This window comes from Mytilus californianus, unplaced genomic scaffold, assembly GCF_021869535.1.
Source record: "Mytilus californianus isolate M0D057914Y unplaced genomic scaffold, xbMytCali1.0.p SCAF_4, whole genome shotgun sequence".
Classification (NCBI taxonomy): Eukaryota; Metazoa; Mollusca; class Bivalvia; order Mytilida; family Mytilidae; genus Mytilus; species Mytilus californianus.
Genome location: NW_026262690.1, coordinates 80,878,173 through 80,897,205, shown reverse-complemented (window position 1 = coordinate 80,897,205; position 19,033 = coordinate 80,878,173). Strand labels below are relative to the sequence as shown.

Genomic DNA, 19,033 nt, shown 5'->3' with positions numbered 1-19,033 from the left:
GCAACATAAAGACTTTTGATTTTTTTACGCTTTACACTACTATTCCCCATGCTCAGTTGAAAGATCGAGTTCACCATCTCATTAAACAGAGCTTTTTTTTTATATAAAAATGGGAATCGTAGATACAAATTTCTTGTTTTGGGTTACAATAATTCATATTTTGTGAAGAACCACACTGAATCTACCAGAAAATATACTGAAGATGATATTATCAAAATGCTGGACTTTTTGATCGACAATATATTTGTTGAGTTTGGAGGATTTATATTTCAACAGACAGTCGGTATTCCAATGGGTACTAATTGTGCACCCCTACTGGCCGATTTGTTTTTGTACTCGTATGAAGCAGAATTCATTCAGAACCTTCTAAAAGACAAAAAGAAAAAGCACCTTGCGAAATTCTTTAATTTTACTTTCCGATATATTGATGATGTCCTATCATTGAATAACCCATATTTCAGCCAATACTTACATCTCATATATCCCAGTAAACTTGAAATCAAGGATACTACTGATACTAGAAGGACTGCTTCATACCTTGATCTTTTCCTCAATATTGACACAGATGGACGACTTCACACGAAAATCTGATAAACGGGACGATTTCAACTTCCCAATTATCAATTTCCCATTTCTCAGCAGTAACATACCCTCTGCCCCTTCGTATGGTGTTAACATATCTCAGTTGATACGTTATGCTTGTGCATGTTCACACTATACGGAGTGTGCTCCTAACGCAGAAACTGCTCTAACAAAGTTATGAGGAGGACAGATTAAAAATGACACTCCGGAAATTTTATGGACACCATCACGAATTGGTCGATCCATACGATGTGTCTTTGTCCAAACTAACTAAGGACATTTTTACCACGTGTTAGATTGTGGTTTGACATTACGTCGTCTGATCTTTTAATTACCGAACGTGACTTATTCCTGATTGTGACTGTTTTGCTGAGTGTGAATTCGCATTGCTATAAGACGTGTCACGGTACTTTCTATCCAAAATTCATGTATTTAGTTTTGATGTGATATTTGTTATTCTCATCGGATTTTGTCAAATGTCTTATCGTTTGTTGTTGTAAATCTTTTTTTTTCTGTTGTATTTGTGTGTTATGGTAAAGATAATTAATCACCCAGTTCATTAATTAGATTTTAGTTTAGGTCAACTAAATTTATACGATATATTTGGTTTACAGTTTGATTTAGAAGAAACACCGACATAGCTAGATAATACTATTAGTTATCTAATTACTACCACATTTTATATTAATTAGTATTGTAATTTTCATTGTTATTAATAAATGTTATATGAGTATTATAAACCAAATCTTGAATTCTATCCTAATTCTATCCTATTTTTGGGAAATTTCAGAAATTCAAATGTGACGTCACCTTTTTTTTGCGTTGATCTCTTTGGCTAACTCGGCTGTGAATTTTTATGTGCTGGTTTGTGTTGTTTTATGTATCCGTTTTTATTCTGTAGTTAGTCACTACTTCGGTGTTATCATGTATATCTATTATATATCATTTTTATAAATTTACTGTTTGCAAAAGTATGAATTATTCTAAACACTAAGGATTTTCTTATCCCAGACATATAACCTTAGCCGTATTTTGCACAACTTTTTGGAACGTTTGGTCCTCAATGCTGTTCAACTTTGTTTTGGCTTTCGTACTTTTTTGATCTGAGCGTCACTGGTTAGTCTTGTGAGGACGAAACGCGCGTCTTGTGTAAAAAATTTTAAACCTGGTACCTTTTATTAGCTATTATTCGTATGTTTTTCTGTCCTATATGTTCTCCCATTATTTGTATTAGGTCTGGCACCTTTGATAATTATTAGCTTGTCGTAATGTTCTATTGTATTGTTTATTTGTGTGTTTCTCTGTCCTTTATGTTCTTCCTTTTATTTCTATTGTAGTCCTGTCATGTAATGTTGTAATTGTAATAGTATATTTAACATTGCCATAAAAGCGGGAGGTTTGGCTAGCCACAAAACCAGGTTCAACCCACCATTTTTCCTCAAAATGTCCTGTACCAAGTCAGGAAAATGGCTATTGTTATCTTATAGTTCGTTTCTGTGTGTGTTGCATTTTAGTGTTTCTGTTGTGTCTTTGTTATATTTTATAAATTTACTGTTTGCAAAAATATGAATTATTCTAAATACTAAATATTTTCTTATCTCAGGCAGATAACCTAGCCGTATTTGGCACAACTTTTTGGAATTTTGGGTCATCAATGCTCTTCATCTTTAGGCCTGGCACCTTTGATAATTATTAGCTTGTCGTAATGTTCTATTGTATTGTTTATTTGTGTGTTACTCTGTCCTTTATGTTCTTCCATTTATTTCTATTGTAGTCCTGTCATGTTATGTTGTCATTTTAGTGTTATATTTAACATTGCCATTAAAGCGGGAGTTTTGGCTAGCCACAAAACCAGGTTTAACCCACCATTTTTTTCTTAAAATGTCCTGTACCAAGTCAGGAAAATGGCCACTGTTATATTTTAGTTCGTTTCTGTGTGTGTTACATTTTAATGTTGTGTTTCTGTTGTGTCGTAGTTCTCCTCTTATATTTGATGTGTTTCCCTCAGTTTTAGTTTGTAACCCGGATTTGTTTTTTTTCTCAATCGATTTATGAATTTCGAACAGCGGTATACTACTGTTGCCTTTATCTAAAACGTTTCCACTAGGAGATAAGTTTAACAAGAGTCAACACGCTGCAATTTCTGGCTTGTTCTACTGAGGGTGCTTCAATTTGATGTTGAAAGTTCTTACTATTTTACTACAGCTATCATATAAATTTAAAAGTATCAAGGATCCACAAATATTACGCCAAGGTCAGATGAACCCTGCCGGACAGAAATGTACAGCTTACATTCATTTCATACACTGAATATAGTTGACCTTAGTTTAAAGGTGCATAAGAACCACAGCTAACCACATAACTTAATGTTGACCAATGGACCATGAAAATGAGATCAAGGTCAGACGAACCTTGCCGGACAGACATGTACACATAACATTCATTGCATACACCAAATATAGTTGACTAGTTGTCTTAGGAAACTGATCCGAACACAAAAACATTAACTAATGAACCATGAACATAAAGTGAAAGTAAGATGAATCCTGCCAACAAACACACACACACCTTTTAATCATTCCATACAGTAAATATTGTTGAAATTTTGCTGAAGTATCTGAGAAACAGACCATATCACGAAAACTGAGCGTTGAACAATTATCCATGAATTTTAGGTGAACACTCCCAGGTGAAATATACACTATGCAATCATTCGATATACCAAATATAGTTGACCTTTTGTTTATAGTATCTGAGAAACGTATCTTACTAGACATTGATCACTGTCCAAGGAAATAAGGTCAAGGTCAGTGTGACCTGTCAGACGGACATGTACACCTTACACCCCTTCCATAAACCAAATACAGTTAACATATTGTTCATTGTTTATGCGAACGGACTTCCCTGATCCATAAATGAGGACAAGCTCAGGTGAACTATATGTGAAAAACTCTTAGGCCTTGCATGAATTCCATATATCAAATATTTGGGATCCTTTTACCCGGCAATTATAAGTGAAAAAAAAAACAATGTGATAAAAAAGGTTTTTTTAGCAGTCACTAGTTCTGCAATATTCGTTTCAGGTGATATATATATATATATGACAGGCATTTTATATATTGACTAATTTTTCCGGCATTTTACAAAATTATTATATAGAATGAATGTTTACAAAAACTGAGCCAGTGAATTAAGTATTGAGCAACAGAGCAGTTTCTCTATGCTAATTATTGAATACACATAACTTTTGAAAAATATTGGGTTTTGCAAACATTACACAAATGAATATTTTCTTTTTCATGTGTTCTCAAAAGATTCAAAGTAACATAAGCATGATTAGGTTTACTTACATCTGTTGGATTATTAGTGCATTCAGGAGGCTAAATCAGATCTTTATTAGATTGTAAAGACCAGAGAATGTTCTTTAGGTATTGAACACCAACATACTTATATCTTTACATCCAAACTAAAACCAGCTTGTATTGAGATCTGTTAATACCTCTGAAATTTGGTTCCAAAAATTTTCATCCAAAAGACTGACTGGTTTATAGATATACGAACTGTAAAACCCATGTTGTAGAAGGGAGCCCATTCTGAATGGGGACATTAAAGTTGAGGCCTCATATACTTAGGGAGAGCACTGCGCTCTCTGCACGTTAAGTACTTTTTAACGGCTGTGTAGTTGGACTGGCCTGTTCAAAGGCAGCTTTTATTTCCCTATCAAACAAGCACCCATTTCAAGCGGCAGTTGAAATTCCAGGACTTCATACTGGTCAATCAATTGCTATTTGACTTGTTTCCATCCTAAATATCTATGAAATAATTGCTCTGAACGTAACATTTTATAATCAGTCAATCAAAGCATTCTCCTTTTTCTCTGCTTTATATAACACACTTCTTTTTTAATCTAGACTTCTAAAAGTTTGTTTGTAAATTTTCTGCTATTGTTAGAAAAAAAACCATCTGAAATTATTTGTAAGTTTTGAAAAAAATATTGAAAAAATTGATTTTAAAGGTACTTAATCATTTTAATGTATAACATAACGAATACAGATCATTGAATCTGCTGTATGCTGTATATTATACATATTATCTCCCCTTTTTAGCTGTAGGTCAGTAATTACTATTAAAAATACTCAAATTATAAGTGCACAATAACTTATGTCAAGTATGTCTCTTCAGCTTCATCTGAAATCAGTTTTTTTTTAAATTTTTTTCTGTAACCAAATTGTAGAAGTTTTTATATTTGCCTTGTTTATTTGTCAATATTTCGTAATGTTGGAGAAGTTAATTTTTAAAAAATTCAAACACATTAATCGTTAATGTTGTAATTATTTGTATCGTTTATCTTGTATCCATACAAAAGTGATGCAAGTGATATTATATGATGTCCTATTTTAAATTGGTCTAGTATTAGTTTTATTTGATCCCAAAATGATTTCAGATATTTGCATGTCAAAAAGTAATATTCATAATCTTCAATGACATTACATATATTACATAAAGGAGTTTTAGTTATTTTCCAAGAGAAAAGTAATTGTTTGGTTGGTAAAATGTAATGTAGAAATTTCTATATTAACATTCTCAATTTATTATCTTGGATATAGTTAAAGACAAAGTACAACATTTGTTCTCTTTTCCTTGTATAGTTATCTTAATTTAGAATTCTGTCCCATTCTTGAAATCCTATTGCTTTCTCATAATATCCATTTAAAAGGGAGATGTAGATATCTTTGGGGGAAAATGATTTTATTGGTACCATTTTTCCTTCTCTATCTTGAAATTTAAATTCGGAGTCGGTAGCGACTTTTGTTTTAATTGATTCTTCTTTTATTAGCTCTTGTAATTACTGTTTTGGTAATGCTTTCATCAATTTGGTATATTCCGAAAACCAATTAGCATGGCAAGATAGTTTATCTAAAATCTATTTTGATTAATTTTTCCTTTATCATCAATTATGTCATTTACAAATAAAATTTTACTGTTTATCCAATTTTTGAAAATAAGACATTTACCATTTAATTTGATATACTTATTGCCCCATATTAGTTGCTGTCTGATATGTTTATATATTAGTTGATCTGATTCTTTTTCAGATTTTGAATTTATCCATGAAATGATTATTTTTAAGTAAAATTCTGGAACAATTTCTTTTAGTTTATTAATCAAATTAATATTGTTAAAGTCCATTTTAAATATAAGGAATTCTTGTCCAAACTTGTCTAAGTAAAATTTTGGTAAGAATTTCCAATTGGGTGATGAGTCTTCATTATCAATGAGTATTTTTACCCAATTAATATTTATGGATTCTATATATTTATCTATGTTATCATTTTAAGCCCGCGAGCATGATAATTTTTACTTATTATAGCTCTTTTAACTTTTTCTGGTTTATTATTCCATATAAAACTATATACTATTTTTTTAAATTTTTCGAGGTATTCTTTATCAATTTCTGTAACTGATGCAACATAGGTGATAGTTGGTAGGATTAGTGATTTAACAAGATTTATTTTACCTAACATAGTTAATTTTCTTTTATTCCAATCTTTAATTATTTTTTCCGATTTTCGTATTGTCTTTGCAAGTTTAATTTTTTACACCCATTTTTATTAAGTCCAAAATACATTCTTAATACTTTTATCGGTTCTTGTGTCCACTTAATGTTTTCAACTTTATCTTTACAGGACTTTAAATTTCCGAGCCATATCCCCTCTGTTTTATTTCGATTCAGCTTTTGGCCTGAAAGTGATCTGAAAATTTCGATAATGTTCAAAGTTAATGAAACTAAAGTGGTGTCATCTGCAAGCTGGCTTAACTTTAGAGTATGGGTTTTATTATCTAGTTTGATTTGAAAACCTTTAAATTTTTTTATCTTGTCTTAATCTACAGGCTAAAATTTCAACAGCAATAACGAAAATTACAGAACTCGCGGGACACCCTTGACGGATCCCGCGCTCAATGCTGAAAGGTCTTGAAATCCAAAAATATACAACCCTTTATGTCTGTATATAAAGTATTTATCCACTTCAGTAAAGATGTCTGAAAGCCAAATTTCTTTAATGAACAATACATAAATTCCCATTCTAACGAGTCAAATGCCTTTGAAGAATATAAAAAAAGGATTGCCCCGTCTACGTTGAATTTTTCTGAACAGTCTATAATATCTTGGATTTGTCTAATATCAAACCCAATATATCTGTTTTTTACATATATGAGAATATGCTATAATTTTGGTATCTACATTGAATAAGATAATTGGTCTATAATTGTCTAAATTTAACGGGTCATTTTTCTTGTAAATAAGGGTAATTAATCCTAGTTTCTGCGAATTTGTCAATTCTTTTTTCTCATAACAACGATTAAAAAATCTACAGCTAAATATTGTAAGTTGGACCAGAAATATCTATAAAGTTCAATTGGAAGACCATCAATACCCGGTGTTTTGTTAAGTTTCATTTTAAAAACAGAATTTGTACATTCCTTTATTGTCAGCTTTCCTTCAATTTCATTACTTTCAAGTGTAGTTAGTTTGCAGTTCATTTTTGTATTTTCAATATAATTCTCAATTTCTCCTAAATCTGGCTTAGTTGACGTATATAAATTTGCATAATAATTCCTCCCCGTTTCTAATATTTTACCTTGATCCTCAGTTATTTCCCCTTCACTGTCCCTAATAGCAGTAATATTTTTTCTTGTCTGTCTCGATTTCTCTAATCCTAAAAAAAATATTTTTTATTTTTTTCGCCTTCTTCTATCCATTTTACTATTGATCTTATTTGTGTCCCTTTTATGTTATCAGAATATAGAGTTTGTAGCATTTCTTTGGTTTTCTTTATTGAATCTATTATGTTCGGCAATTTTTTTCTCTTTTCATCAAGGTTGTTATCCTGAATTTCATTCAAAAGTTTAATAAAGAAAAAATAAAAAGTTATAGACATCTGGAGAGTAATAAATCCAAATAAAACACAATACACCTGGAGAAGAAAAAATAATGAAGTAGCTAGTAGAATTGATTATTTTCTCGTTAGTCAAGACGTGAGACCTAGGGTACTTTACACTGATATAAGACCCGCTACAATTCAATATACAGACCATCTAGCGATTTCACTTAAGATAAATAATTGTCAGGGGGAGAAAGGAAAGGGTTATTTCAAATTAAACAATAGTATTCTTAAAGACGAATCATACAAAATGAAAATAAACACTTTAATAGATAAATATGAAAAATTAAGAAACCGAAAAAGCTTAGCAATCGTGTGGGATCTGTTTAAAATAGATGTAGTGGAGACGACTATTGAACATTGTAAGATTAAAGCTAAAAATAAAAGAGATGAAATTAAAGAATTAGAACAATAACTAAAACTTTTGAAATCATTTGTTAACTATTTCTTTATTGATAGAAAGTTGAATTCCACTGGCTGGGACTACATTAATTCCAGTCTTAATATACCTGCAACAAATGAATGCACATGTAAAATAGAACATAAAATGCATAAACTGTCTAATTTCTTAAAAACCATAATATATAGAGAATTTACGACGGAACAAAACTTCGCAGAATGCAAAGATCTACATTTTTCTCGTTACCATCAACATTATCACATGACTCCTTATAGTTATTATGCTTAATTGACGATTTTTTGTTTTTAGGGGTTTTTTGAATATTATCTTATAAAACTATAAAAGATACGCAGGAACTGTAAGCTGCAGAAAATTACCAGCAATACATGTCTACACACATGCTCAATGACGAAACCACCAAACGACTCCTTATTTGAGTTATTGCCCTTTATTGACAATGTGTTTCTAATTTAAGTGTTTTATACTTTTATAGACAGGCAGAATATTTTGATATTGATTTTGTATTGCTGACAAAAATTATCAGCAATTAATACAAGATCAATATCAAAATGCGATATTCTTTCTAGGTGAGCAATTCAGGTTCTTAGGAGCTTTTAGTTAATTTCAAAGCAAAGTTTGTTAAAACTTCAAAAAGTACAACAGAGTTATAATGCTTAATTGGTTCCAGAAGGTAGCCATCTTATTAATGCCGATCTAGTAACTCAAGATTGTAAAAGAACTAAATTTAATTTAACCAGTTTTCTCTCCTGACTGGATGTTTTTCATTCCATTCTGTACAACATCCTTATTACCAGATGCAAAAGGAGATAACTATAGCTAAATCTTGAAACTTGGAATTGAGATAATTTTTTTATAGACTGACTAAAAAATGTGTATCGAAATAGCAATTAATAAAATAAAGAAAAAAGTAAGATTCTAACCAACAAATATAATAGGTTCATAGTACACTTTGTACCAACAATAGCAAAGTCTAAACCATACATAGAATAGTATAAAAATAATAACAAGATGCTTAAACCATACGTCAGTATGGTATCAAAATGAGATGCTTAGACCATACGTCAGTATGGTATCAAAATGAGATGCTTAGACCATACGTCAGTATGGTATCAAAATGAGGTGCTTAGACCATACGTCAGTATGGTATCAAAATGAGATGCTTAGACCATACGTCAGTATGGTATCAAAATGAGATGCTTAGACCATACGTCACAATGGTATCAAAATGAGGTGCTTAAACCATACGTCAGTATGGTATCAAAATGAGGTGCTTAGACCATATGTCAGTATGGTATCAAAATAAGGTTCTTAGACCATACGTCAGTATGGTGTCAAAGAGGTAATTTAAACCATAAGTCATTATGGTGTCAAAATAAGGAATTTAGACCATACTTCAGTTAGGTGTCAAAAGATGCGTTTAGACCATACGTCAGTATGGTGTCAAAAAAGGTACTCAGGCCATACGTCAGTATGGTATCAAAAATAAGTTACCGGTATCAAGAGGTAAATTAAACCATACGTCAGTATGGTGTTAAAATGAGGTAACTAGACCATACGTCTGTGTGATGTCAAAAAGAGGTACTTAGGACCATACGTTAGTATAGTGTCAAAATGAAATACTTAGACCATACGTCAGTATGGTGTTAAAATGAGGTACTTAGACCATACATCAGTATAGTATCAAAAATTAGTTCAATGGTTAATATTATTTATGTCATTACAGTACAAAGAAAATAAAAAATTCTTAATCAAATAAAATAACTAACAATAAACAGCAAGTATATAATATTAACATCAAACTATGAAACAACATATACAAAATTTAAAAACAAAATAAAACAATGAAAGTCCCCATGGCACTGACAGCAAGGAGAGTGGCGGGGAGGTGGTGGCAAAGAGCTGGCCAAAACAATAGCAGTTCATGTTTTACTTGCAGACACATATCATACACAAACATCGTGTGAAGTAATGACGTAGCAAAATTAGATTAGAATTGAATGTGCACTGTGACGTCATAGACCGTGTGCAAGGATAATTAACTGCCCAATAGAGTGAGATGACAAGTTCTTAATAAACTCCAATTATAATAAATTTAATTTTAATTTTATGACTTCACTTGTTCTAGACCAATTATATAGCGTGGTTATATCTAATACCAAATTAATGTCTCTTTCATTTTACCCATACCACTCTTTTATCACAGAAATGATAATTCTTGCCTTGAGTTGCTGTCTCATATGCATAAACCCAAATCTCAATTTCTAAAAGACACATGTCTGCAGTTTGTAATAAACTAAGTGTGATGAGAAGTATACTAATATATACAAAGACTTAGTACTAAACTATTATTTATTCAAGAATATAAAACATGTAAATTTATTTACAATATGGCAACTGGGGACTAATACAACTGCATAGTAAAAACCAATAATGTATAATGTTCTATCTCCATATGCAAAGGGAGATAACTCTAGCTAAATCTTAAAACTTGGAATTGAGATATTTTTTTTATAGATTGACTAAAAAATTGGTATCGAAAAAGCCAAATACAGATGCTTGCAGCTGTAGCCCCAAGTTGAATAATGAGAAAAATAAAAATCAATCCACTCCTTGCTGTCAGTACAAATGTTAATTGTTCAAAGTAGAGGTCTTATGAATTTGAGCTTGTCTAAGTATATCTGGAAAGGTATGAATATATTTAGTATAACAATCTGAGGACCATCGTTCCAAAATTTGAATAAGATGATCTTCCAGTCGTGCTTTGTGCAGTAGTTGCAGCACCACTTCTGAATGAATGGCCGTTATACTTTTTACTAGATAATCCTAATTTGTCTTATGTACATTTTACATGAGAACTGAAAAATTTCTTGACAATGGATCACCTTTATTAGTAATAAAAAAGGACTCAGAATTGCTAAAAAAACTCATTCTGAGTCTATAGTATTTTTGAAGTACAACTACAGGACATATATCTGAAGAGTTTAAAAAAAAAGAAAAGTAATACCATACCTAAAAGGATCAGTCTTAGATTTCTTTAGGTGCACAAAAATACAGTCATTTGATATTTGAACATCACTAAGACACAAATTTGATTCAGGATCAAATTTTTTTGTTTCATGAACAGAAAATTCATCACATCTTAAAAACCCGAAAAAAGCTGTTACACATGCAGCTTCTATTAAAACATCTGTAAAACTATCAAAAATACAATTGCGTAGTAAAAAACACATTCTGTGTAAAATATCAAAAGTTATAGGTAAAACCGACAAAGTTCTATAATGGATTAACGCCCCCTTTTAGTAAGTAAAAGAAACGTATGCCACATAGGTAGGATTGAATGGTGGAATATCTCAGATGCTTATGAGTTTCGCAAAAGGCTATAAAACGCATCAACAAGTTTTCAGAAACAGGTGGTAACTGGAAAGTTGACCAAGTTGATCCTTGTAGTTGTATGAACTTAAGATAATGTTCATATCCCACGTTGTACAAAGCTTTGGTTGAATCTGCAACAGCGAAATCTTGTAAATTTTCTACTGTGATGTCCAAATAATCTCTTCCAGGGTTGAACAAGGAGTTGCTACTTTCTCTGCTTCTGATGCTAACTGATGAAATTTGTTCATCTGTAAACGAGATACAGAGTCAGCAATTAAGTTCATTTTTCCCGGCACATGTTCGATGTAAAAAGCAAAGTTAGATTTTGCTGCACACATAACAAGACGTCTCATCAATTTCATGATTATAGGATCTTTTGAACGACCTTTAGTCAGAATAATAACAGTCGCCAGATTGTCGCAGTGAAATAAAATACGCTTTTTCGACCATCCTTTTCCCCATAAAACAGCTGACACCACGATAGATATAACTCCAAAAAGCAATAGATAGAGTTTTATCTGAAATAGTTGGAAGGTCTTTTGGCCAAGTGTAACAAAACCATTTCCCTTGATAAAAACCTCCAAAACCAATGGTAGATGAAGCATCCGTAAATAAATGCATGTCCGCTGCAGAGGTTAAATGAGATTCATAGAATATGTTCATTCCATTCCACGTTGACAAAAATTGTAGCCACATTGTCAAATCGGATTTCACTCTTTATTTAAATGAACATAGTGGTGACTCTCTTTGACAGAAGACATCAGTCTATAAAGGTAAGTAACGAATGCCCTAACTGGCAATATTACTCTTGTAGCAAAGTTAAGATGTCTAAGTAATTGTTGGAGTTCTCTACGCGTTCACGATTTTTATCTAAAACAAAACTTATGAATTGTGTGATTCTGCTTACTTTGTCTAAAGGAAGTCTAGCCTGCATATTAATCGTGTCCAAAATAATGCCTAGGTTTTACACACGTGGGCATATCGGCAGTAAGGTTTGACACAACCTTTTGGTTGATTAAAATTATTGCAAATTTGCATTCCATCGTGAACCAAAATATCTCTTCCATATTTGTCTTGATACGGAGGTTGAATTTTAGAATTCTGATATCCCCTGCTATTTGGACACATAGATGATTTGTGTAGTGTTGATGAACAGAAATTACACATATTTACTGTTGAGCCCGCACAAACCATTTGTCTCAACTCCAAATCACCCCTAGACCAGTCAATTTTAATGTTGTTTTCTTGTAACATAATTAAACATTTAGCACTAAACATTTTGTGGTATTCAAAAAATTTTGCTGGCCACACATTAGCGGTTTCGGTGATGTGGGATAGGTAAGAATCTAATTCTTATGCGCAATTTGGAAATACTTGACACATTATTTTTTTGTATCTTCCAAAAGCTATAATAAACTCGTCTAGTGTTAAATTTCGTTTTAAACGGTCATCGTTTTCTTTAAACTTTTGGTTATTGGGTGTTTCATAATTCGGAAGAAGGAGAATGTTTAAGTTGATGTCTTTACCTGAGATAATTTTAGTGCGAATCTCTGGAAATACCATATCAACACCGGAAAACGCTGTTGCAGGATATCCATGTTTTGACATTTGCACTTGTTGGTTTTGCATGGCAAAGATTGGAACTTGTGGTCAGAAACTGTTCGGGAAATTCATCTGGTTGGGGTTTACAAATTCTCTCAATGTAGGATTTAGAACACCAAATGTATTTTGGTTAACGGGAAATGTTGATCCAGGCCCAGGGTTAAAGTTCATGGCGGAATGTAAGTTGTATTTATAAGCCTGTTTAGGAACTCCGGCAATAACTTGCTGACACAGTTGTTAGGTGTTATTAACAAGAGCATAGTCAAGCGTATTGAGATCAGCCCTGGGCGGAAATGCGTTGTTTTGATGCGCAGAAGCACCTACTAATGGTAAAGGCGTAGGCTCCACCGTATTCATCCGCGAGGTAAATGCTGCCGGAATTTTGTTGCAAAGTTCGGAATTTTGCGTATTTGAAGACGATAAAATAACGTCATCTTCTACATTTGATGCTAGAGAAGCATTCAAAGTTGCACCGGTGTTGGTTGTTTCAGTATTTCCACTGTCGGAATTTTCCGGACTACTTTTGTTATTATCAAAGAAAATACGTCTTAATTGTTTATTAGTAAAGTTTTCGGATATTTTGATTCCTAGCGAAGCTAATTTATCTTTCAGCTCTGTCGATGACCAATTATTCGGATAATTAGAGTCTAGTTCTGGACCACGTGTTCTTTTCCTAGTATCCCTCCTTTTGGAAGCCATAACGATACAAACGAGTTACACAGATAATTATATGTCCAATTTATAAAAACATCACTATACGCAAAGTTATTCTATATGATGATAAATCCTTCTTGATTAATAAAGAAACAAAAAAAACACGGTTATAAGTCAAAGAGCTGACCAAAACAATAGAAGTTCATGTTTTACTTGCAGACACATATCATACACAAACATCGTGTGAAGTAATGACGTAGCAAAATTAGATTAGAATTGAATGTGCACTGTGACGTCATAGACCGTGTGCAAATACAATTAACTGCCCAATAGAGTGAGATGACAAGTTCTTAATAAACTCCAATTATAATAAATATAATTTTAATGTAATCAAGAAAATACATAAAAGTGCTTCGGACGCATGAAATTTATAAAATGCTGTATTCATTTTTTTCCTTGTAACTACCAAAACATGAAACGGAAATTACATTGTTTTCATTACTTATTTATTGAATTACTTTTTTTTGCTCCGTTTTGAAGGCATCACTGTGACTTTTAAATGAAGAACAGCAATACAAGCGCTGTTCCTTTGCTTTTGTTTTTTTGTTTGTGCTGTGCATGTACTGATTTTGTGTCATGGATGGATAACCCATATCCTTTGTTTTTCGTTTAATGAATTTTAGAAAATGGTGTTTTTCCTGTTGTTTTAACCTATTCAACTTCTTGGGTCATAGGCATTTATCATTCCCATTTTTGCTATAATTATTACCAACTTTTATGATGTCTTCATATGAAAAATCATCATGAAAGAGTTAGTAAAGTTTGGAAAGTCCTTCATTCACAAACTGCCACACAGCGGAAATCATTTTCAGGATGACAAGATTTAGAGAAATATTTTTGTAACACATTCTTGGAAAAAAGTTGAGTTGCATGTCCATATAATCAATACGAATCATATATCATTTAATGAGAGACACATAGAACAGCTTGCAAGGATTCAGTTAAGTATAAATACAAGTTGAGATGCAAAAAAAATTGCACCCAAAGCATTTATTTAATAGCACAAGTTATTTCCCTTGACCACAATGTTTAAGACACTTGTGATTTTTCTCATATTATGGACACATATGGTAAATGTCGAGTCTACCTGTGATACTGAACTTCGTAAGTTTTTATTTAAACCAGATTAATTTGGCATTGAAAGAAGAAAACAAATGAAATGACAATGTATACGTGTTTGAACAAATATATTCTATAACAACTAAGTACATTTAAGTATATCTTTTTTTAAAGAGAATGGGCTCTTTCAAGATCTTCTTAATATAAAGATGAAGATAAAAGGTCCTAGTTCTGGTAAGTTTTTTCAACTGTTTTTCCATACTCATTTTCTGCTTTCAATAGCATTTTGCATACTAATTTTGTACTTTCAATAATAGGTTTGTATACTTATTTCACTATAAGGCCACTTGCAGTGTTTTCTGTTATTGATGTTTGTTTTTCCAGTTGTTTCAAACTATGTAGAACATTGGATCATGATATGCAAGCATTATCATCGATACCAATCATTATATTTAAATGAAGCTTAGTTGATTGTTGGTTTCATATAAGCAAATGTCCATGCTAATTCACAAATGTGATAATGGAAATGACATTATATATATAACTGTTCATTGAGTGTTACTGACATATGCTGTTCTTTTACTTGACCTGACCAGCACCCATCTGTCAAAGCAGCTCATCTATTATAATGAAGTGTCATTGCATGAAACTTGATGTGTTGTTATATCCTTATATGTAAATGTGCATTTGGTTAAAATAATTCAGTTGATTTAGTTGCTCAAGTGAATAACCTCTGACCTTAAAGGAATTGATATATATTTGGAAAATCTTATTGGTAATTTGGTAACTTGTTGTTTAAAACAATACATTACAATAATTCTTATACATTTTTTTTATATTTGGCAGTAGCAGTGTGCATATGTTTTAAGTATCTTAATCGAATTGATTGATGAATGCTAAATGCAATGCGTGAACAAAACAAACAGACATAATAGGTAAAAATGTCAAAAATAGGGGAACAGCAGTCAACATTGTGTTATAATCTTAATCGCTATAAAAACAAACAAATATGTCAACAAAGAAAAACAAAATAGCATATAGACAAAGCACATAAGCAAAAATGAAAGACAGGAAAACAAAAAATTACCATAGCACAATAATAAAATGGCTGGATGTATAAGTACCGAGCCACACCAAAAGAATATTACCAAAAATGGACTAAACAGTAAAGGTTAATAATTTACAAAGACAAAGAAAAGAACACTAAAACACGTAATTAAGACGATAAACAACGTCAGTACCTAGAATCTATACTTCATGACCATCATGTATTATTTGTGAAGTTGATACGGAATATTTATCAACAAGGTCTTGGTATCTTCCGAGGATTTTGACATAACCCTGGTTCATCAACTTTCAGTTCAGACACTGGTGACGTTTTATAAAGTCTGTGTAACAAGGTAGCAGTCTACATAAAGACCTGTCAGCTGGACACATTATTCTGACTCTGAACCATAATGCTTTTGCTTTTATTCTTAAATGTTTTGTTCTTGCTGAGGAGGTTTTTTTTAATTGTTTGACCAAGACAGGGAATAGAACCCTATACCTTCTATCCTCCACGGCAATTTATGTGTCTAGAACATTCATTATATGGAAGCAAAATAGGATACGATACTGATAGATGGTTTAGCTTAATATACATGATTTTTTTATTATCTGCTATTTGCTTTTAACTAACTTTCAGTAACTGCAAGTACTCTCAGATCTGTACTTTGTGTCTTTTGTGTTTGTGTTAGTTGTTTTTGTGTTTTATATCGATCTGATGAGTTAAGCCCTTTTCAATTTTAGAGTTTGTTCTTATGTTGTGCTGTTACACCACTGTCCTACGTTAAGGGGAGGATTGGCGCGCCCGCAAACATGTTTAACCCCGCCACATTCTGTATGTGCCTGTCCTAAGTCACGAGCCTGTAATTCAGTGGTTGTCGTTTGTTGTTGTATATCATATTTGTTTTTCGTTTATTGTTTTGTACATAAATCATGTCGTTAGTTTTTTCGCTTGAATTGTTTTACATTTGTCATTTCAGGGCCTTTTATGGGTTTTGCTCATTGTTGAACCGTACGGTGTCCTATAGTTGTTATTCTCCTATGTCATTTGGTCTCTGGTGGAGAATTGTCTCATTGGCAATCATACCAAATGTTATTTTTATATGACGTGCACTAATTTTATGCTACTGATTCCTTTTTTTTTTAATTCATTTCACCCATTTTTTGTATGCATAATTTTGTGTAGCTTTCTAAAAGTCAAAATATGTTAATGAACAGCAGTTAGTTGAGAGTAGCTTGAGAACTTGGTCACATTTGTTTATATAACAAGCTTTTTCATATATTTTCCCAAATAAAACGACTAATTTAGGTAAGGAATGTAATGATAACAAATTATAAATAATATATTTTCCCTGGTGTATTATATTATGAAAACTTCATGATGATGTGGAAAGGAATGTATATAAAAAGCACTATGTAAAGCTAATCCATCTTAGAGTTTTGACGTTAAAATATTTTGTTGTCAGTAGTAAGTTAAAAGGATGTAACAAAAACGCTGTGATACTCGGTACCGGTAATTTACAATTATTTACACTTGCCTGCTTTATAAACCTACATTTGTAATCGTTGTTGAGCTAATTGCTAAATTTCAAGGAAAATTGTCACTTTGAAACACAGACACTACCTAACTGACAAATAGTAGCATATATATACATCAAACCAAGGGTCTACTATAAATATAACCTTACAATAAAAATCTTTGATCAAACTAAACTAAATCTACAAAATATCTTTGTTATTTCATTTCATTTAACTTTCTGTTCTGCAACCGATACATGTATTGTATAATTATAAACACATTGTTCTTAGCAGAACCGTCAACTTGTAACTGCAAGAAGATTGTGATTGCTTTCACAGCTTCATTGTCCACTACAAAAGCCATTGCCATTGGCTCTCATGCAGTTGTTAAGTATGATAAAGTTTGGACCAATGAGGGGAAAGGATATGACCCAAATTCTGGAATTTTCACAGCACCAAGGAAAGGATTCTATCAAATATCTGCAAGAACTGTAGGAATGTACCCTGGAGCGGGATATCATACAGGTTCAGCTAAAAAAGAGGGACGAAACATACCGGAGGGACAGTCAAACTCATAGATCGAAAACAAACTGACAACGCCATGGCCAAAAATAAAAAGACAAACAGACAAATAATAGTACAGATGACACAACATAGAAAACTAAAGACTAAGCAACACGAACCCCACCAAAAACTTGGGGTGATCTCAGGTGCTCCGGAAGGGTAAGCAGATCCTGCTCCACATGTGGCACTAACATTGTACTAAAATTAATGAAAGGAGACCGTGTGTACATAAAACATCGTAGCGGCACAGAGGAAATACACAGTGATGGCGATCACTGGAACATGTTTTCTGGTTTCCTTATTTCTGAATAAAATACGAAGCAAGCATTCTGTTACATTTTATCTTATATATCCATGTTGTGTGGTGAGCTGAACCGGACATATGATACAATTTTATTTTATGTCTGGCTGACCTGTTAAGCAAACAGTATATTTTCCCTCTTAAATTCTTACATAATACTTGTCTTTCCTTTTAAATAAAGTGTTATAGCTGACATTACTGATATAGCTATCATTTGTTAGATTTTATTAATTTAAAGACCTATACAAGCATTTGACTTTCAAATCTGTGTACTTCTGATAACACAAATAAAAGGATGTTTGGTATACGTCATTCAGACAGCAACCCAACAAAAATTTAACTATGACCGAAATGAGCAGGTTACACTTAAGAATGGTTGTGTATAGTGAACATTTAAATACATGGCAAAATGATAAGTGAAAAAGTTGAAAGCAAAATCAGTATAAGTCAATTCAATAATAGGAGATGCACAACTCTAATATGCCTACACACTTTTTATGACCTTCAAGGATCAGGGTTGAAAACTATTGAAGGAGTAAATTACACCTAATTGCGACTGTCTTTTGTAAAAAAAAATTGAGAATTACTTAAATACCACGTTATATACAAAAAAATGAAGAAACTGATCGAACAATTTTATAACACCAGGTGTACAACTTCAATAAATGTGAAATAAATTTTGTGAATTCGAGGTTATGGGTTAAAAACTGTAGTTTCTGTTAATTAAACAAATTAGGTATCCAATTTTCTCCAGTGAAAATAATTGAATCAACAATTTACAGTTATACAAATATAAAAAAGAATAAGAATATGATGAGACTAAAGTTCTAACACACCTGCAAATGCCAGAGCTATTGTTGCCAATGTAATCTTGGGGATTAGTTTATAACGTGTACTTATGATAGAAATTTG

The 19,033-nt window shown here is 32.0% G+C and overlaps 1 protein-coding gene across 1 annotated transcript; it reads left to right on the top strand.

Moving 5' to 3' along the window:
• The first annotated feature begins 14,660 nt into the window (after positions 1-14,660).
• LOC127738656 (cerebellin-3-like) lies at positions 14,661-18,132 on the top strand. Its single transcript, XM_052249980.1, has 4 exons — positions 14,661-14,739; positions 14,869-14,928; positions 17,548-17,787; positions 18,008-18,132. The coding sequence occupies exons 1-4, from the start codon at positions 14,661-14,663 to the stop codon at positions 18,130-18,132; spliced, it is 504 nt and encodes a 167-aa protein (XP_052105940.1).
• The last annotated feature ends 901 nt before the right edge of the window (positions 18,133-19,033 follow it).

What these genes read in the sequence shown, in the direction of transcription:
- LOC127738656 (XM_052249980.1), top strand. Translation starts at nt 14,661, where the DNA reads ATGTTTAAGACACTTGTGATTTTTCTCATATTATGGACACATATGGTA. An exon ending in GATAAAAGGTCCTAGTTCTG is followed by an intron (nt 14,929 to 17,547) that starts GTAAGTTTTTTC and finishes CATTGTTCTTAG; the next exon opens with CAGAACCGTCAACTTGTAAC. An exon ending in GGGATATCATACAGGTTCAG is followed by an intron (nt 17,788 to 18,007) that starts CTAAAAAAGAGG and finishes CCACATGTGGCA; the next exon opens with CTAACATTGTACTAAAATTA.